Source organism: Lygodium microphyllum, chromosome 26 (assembly GCF_053477565.2).
Source record: "Lygodium microphyllum isolate KBCC chromosome 26, Lygodium_microphyllum_v1.1.10, whole genome shotgun sequence".
NCBI classification, from domain to species: domain Eukaryota; kingdom Viridiplantae; phylum Streptophyta; class Polypodiopsida; order Schizaeales; family Lygodiaceae; genus Lygodium; species Lygodium microphyllum.
The window spans coordinates 38,380,517-38,384,589 of NC_141160.1; the positions used below are offsets into that span (position 1 = coordinate 38,380,517).

The following is a 4,073-nucleotide window of genomic DNA, read 5'->3' on the forward strand; positions in this document are numbered from 1 at the left end:
AGGCTTTCACAACTTAGAATTCAAACCTGAACCAAGTTATATCCAATTACAAGCATGGTTTGGGTATAAGTTTCGAACAGCATGAAAGTGATCCAGAATCAGATCAGTGACAATAACCGATAGCATGGCATTTTACCCCAACTACAAAATCGCAACCCATCACATCACAAAACCATTGGGACGCACCAAAACATTTACCTTGCAGAACAACTTATACACGAGTAGGCATTTAACCGTGAACCAAATAGTGTACCTTATCCAAGCATGATTTGTTAGCAAGGCTATCCAGCCTGTAGACTGTGTTGATAGTTTTATGGGCACTCAGCATAATAAACAAATGTTTTTTTTGACAAATTAATTCAACCCACAAGGAGACACAACCTCGTTGTAATAGACAATCATGACAACTGCATAGACAAAACGTTGAATTAGAATTGAAACAAGCTGAAGCTGTAAGCATCACATATTAGTGACCTCTGGCTCTTCAATAAGCACATCAGTCTAAAAGGAAACAAACTTGAACACTATATTACACTCATAAGGCCCTACATTATGGATTCTCCCCCCATCCATACTCGAGAAGAGGAAGCTGTTAAATGCTTACCCCGCTTTTCCTAGCTTCCATATGAATGATCTCTCATCTCCCTTGCAGTTGCCCAGCAGTGCCCCCACGACTGGTGCCTGCGGTCTGTACAGGCATTTGGTAAGGAGTTTGTGCATATTGAGGATACATGTACGTTCCCGGCTGTTGCATCATTGGAATCTGTGCGGCCATGCCAGCACCATTTACAGCTCCATTTGGTCCTTCTTTACCCATAGATGCTTCCCCTTGTTTGGCCATGGTGGATTTTTCTCCTTCTAGCTCCCTATACTTGTGCAGATACAATTTGAGAGGTTCGATGTAATCCTCAAAACCAAGCGTGCTCATTGCCCAAAGAAGATCATCCCCATTCACAGTTTTCCTCTTCTCTCTCTGGCACTTATCAGATGCCTCTCCAGTGATGAAGCTGATAAACTCAGAGACACACTCTTGGATGGTCTCTTTAGCCTCCTTGGAAATCTTGGCATTTGCTGGGAGGGCACGCTTCATGATCCTGCTCACATTAGCTATGGGTAGAAGCCGGTCCTGCTCCTTTACGCCCTCGTTCCCACCACTCCCATAGTGCCCGCCGGACTCCTCATCGGACTGGTGGCCGCTGTCGGGGCTCCCTTGGCGGTACCCATGACCGGCCATCTGCAGGGCAGGAAACCAAAAAAGAAACCCTAACCCTAGAAAATTACTGTGCTTTTTCTACAGCGAAGGCAAGCATCTTTAAAAGAAAGCAGAGAGAAAGGATGCTTGAAACCCTAGACTCAAGGGGGGGCAAAAAAAGGACAGACACGAGGAATTAAGCTCGGGGTAGAGAAACAGGGGAGCGGTGGTTTCTCACCTGATAAGAGGGTTTACTGCTGGGTATGGCGATGCAGGGCCTGGAGGGAGGAAGGCGAGAGGGCAGCAGCGGAGCAGGGGAGCAGAGGGGGGAGGTGGGCGCCTTGGGAACAGTAGCGCTGACGAGTGAGAACAGAGCAGAGTGAGAGAGAGAGAGTGTGTGTGTGTGTGGGTGTGTGTGAGTGTCGTGGGTTCGTATTAGTGGGTTTGAGTTTGCACCCACAAATGGTGTCGCCACTTGGGAGCAAGCTGAGAGGGGGGGGACGGAAAGAGAGCAAATGAGAGGGATTTTCCACTTGGCAACCCTTCAGGGCTCTTTCACACCTGCACTAGAAAGACTAGGGCTCCTCAAGGGACCTTTAGAGTCATGGGGCTCCCCAAGCGCCCTTAGAGTCATGGAGCTCCTCAAGGGGCCATTAGAGTCATTGAGCTCCCAAGGCGCCCTTGGAGTCATGGGGGCTCCTTAAAGGCCATTAGTGTTATCAATCTTATGGTACGCCCCCATTTGGCTAGTTCTCCTTAGGGGCCATTAGAGTCATGGGGGCTCCTTAAAGGCCATTCGTGTCATGCCATCAATCTTATGGTACGCCCCCATTTGGTTAGTGCTCCTTAGGGGCCATTACCATAATGGTGTCAATATCATGGTGCTCTCAAATCTCGATAGGCTAGTGCTCCTTTCAGAGCATTACCCCATGGGTCAATGTTATGGCGTGCCCAACAATGTCATCGGATCGATTCTATAATGTCCTCAAACCTCTATGCGCCAGTCATTACCATCATGGGGTCAATGTTATGGCATGCCCAATCAAACATAGGATCACCATCATTGCAAGGTGGTCAATGCTATGGCACCCACTCGAAAGATTGCCAAGGGCACATATTAATTATTTGTTGAACTCAATATCATCTCCTACACTATGAATGTATTCTAGTAAATGTCATGGAGTGCCCAAACTTTGGATGGCCATTAGGTTAAGGTGGCAAATAATAGGAAAAAATGACTTGGGATCCATGCTCCTTTTAGGAGTTTAAATTCAATGGGTGTATTTTTGCCCTTGTGATTTTGTTTCAAAGATTCTATTTGATAAATTGGTCGACACCCAAGGACGATTATTTCTTCCCTAGCTTACCCTTGAGAGGCATTGGTCTACAAACATTTTGTAGAATTATTCTCCAATCATATTTTTGAAGGGGTTTTTGAACTTATATCACTACATGAAAATGAAAATATTATAGGAATAATTCCAAAATGTATTTTACCTTTAAGACTAGCCAATGAAAAGTGGAATGGGTTTTTCCAATAACGTGAGTCCCTCCAGCCAAGCAAATATTTTTATGACAGAGTGTGGTGAACCATCAATGGATTCCATTTTTACACTAGGGTGGAACGTTGCCTTGAGATAAGAGACAAATCGAAGGTGGGTGGCCCCCCTTTGCCCCACAAAGTGAGGAACCATCACTTGTCCATTAAACACATCGAAAAGTTTTGTCCAAGACAAAGAAGTTACAAAGGACAACACATAGATTAGCTACTATTGTTCACCAATAAACCTCAACAAGACCTAAAGATCAACTAAGTACTTTGTTTCTTTTCTTTTCGTTTGGTGGAGAGAGAGAGAGAGAGAGAGAGAGAGAGAGAGAGAGAGAGAGAGAGAGAGAGAGAGAGAGAGAGAGAGAGAGAGAGAGAGAGTGTGTGTGTGTGTGTGTGTGTGCGCGCATGCGCACACGCACGCACATATGCATGCACACATTTTATGTGTGTTAGTCCCTCCTATAGCAAGGCCATCATATTAATGAATATGTTTTCTTTGAGAATGGATTTACCTTAGCTGAGGTGAAAGCGTTGGTGCTTGCTTTACCTTATCATACTTCCCCCTTCCTTAGGCACCCCCTACCACCCCTTCAATAATCTTTTACATCTTGCCTTTGCCACAAGGCATTGTAGACTTTATATTGTTTTCTTGTGGTAAGTTTTTATACCAATTTAAGTTCCCCATTCAAAAATATATTATATAATTAAAAAGTATGGGTTAATTAATGCCATGTGAATGGACCATTCTACGAAGTAAAAGTAAGAGGTAATGTCCGAATAAGCAAAAACATTGGATGAAAAAGGAGATGAGGATGAAAAAATCAAGCCTTTACATGTGCAAGCATTAAATAGAAAAGGATGCAAGAAATGAAAATTAAATTCTTTCCATGTAAGAGAGCAAATCAATATAGAAATAATCGCAATCAACATACTTAATAGTTGGAAAGTTCAAAAAATATAAGAAAACAATTAAGAAAATAATAAAAGGGACCACAAAAGCTGTAGGGATTGTAAAATGTAGCTCATAATTGACCAAATATTTGCCCACAATTTACTTCGAGTTGAATTATCATGTGGGAAAAGTGGGCTTGTACCATGTTAGGGTTGTATTCTTCAACCACATTAACTTCTTATCTCCACATAGTTCTAGCTTAATTAGCATCATGTTAGGGATATGTTATTCAACATCATTATCTATACACATCTCTAGCAAGGTATTTCACTTTGTAATTTTATTTTTGTGTATTTGTTCTTTGCCTTTTATCCATCAAAGCTCGCCCACAAGTATTTTGTCCACCCTATGGCCCATTAAAAAGCACCTAGGTGAAGTCA

At 43.0% G+C, this 4,073-nt stretch overlaps 1 protein-coding gene across 2 annotated transcripts; it reads right to left on the reverse strand.

Moving 5' to 3' along the window:
• Positions 1 to 401: 401 nt before the first annotated feature.
• LOC148013161 (nuclear transcription factor Y subunit B-1-like) lies at positions 402 to 1,690 on the reverse strand. Of its 2 annotated transcripts, none has more exons than XM_087667704.1 (2): positions 1,431 to 1,690; positions 402 to 1,234 (listed from the first exon to the last, which is right to left on the reverse strand). In XM_087667704.1, exon 2 carries the CDS (start codon positions 1,232 to 1,234, stop codon positions 638 to 640), a length of 597 nt encoding a protein of 198 aa, XP_087523830.1. In that variant the 5' UTR covers positions 1,431 to 1,690; the 3' UTR covers positions 402 to 637. The 2 variants fall into 2 exon arrangements, with proteins under 2 accessions (XP_087523830.1, XP_087523829.1); XM_087667703.1 differs by having other exon boundaries at positions 402 to 1,263; positions 1,431 to 1,688.
• Between the last annotated feature and the right edge of the window lie 2,383 nt (positions 1,691 to 4,073).

Bases quoted from the DNA above. Each gene is read 5' to 3' on its own strand.
- LOC148013161 (XM_087667704.1), bottom strand. From the start codon at position 1,234: ATGGCCGGTCATGGGTACCGCCAAGGGAGCCCCGACAGCGGCCACCAG.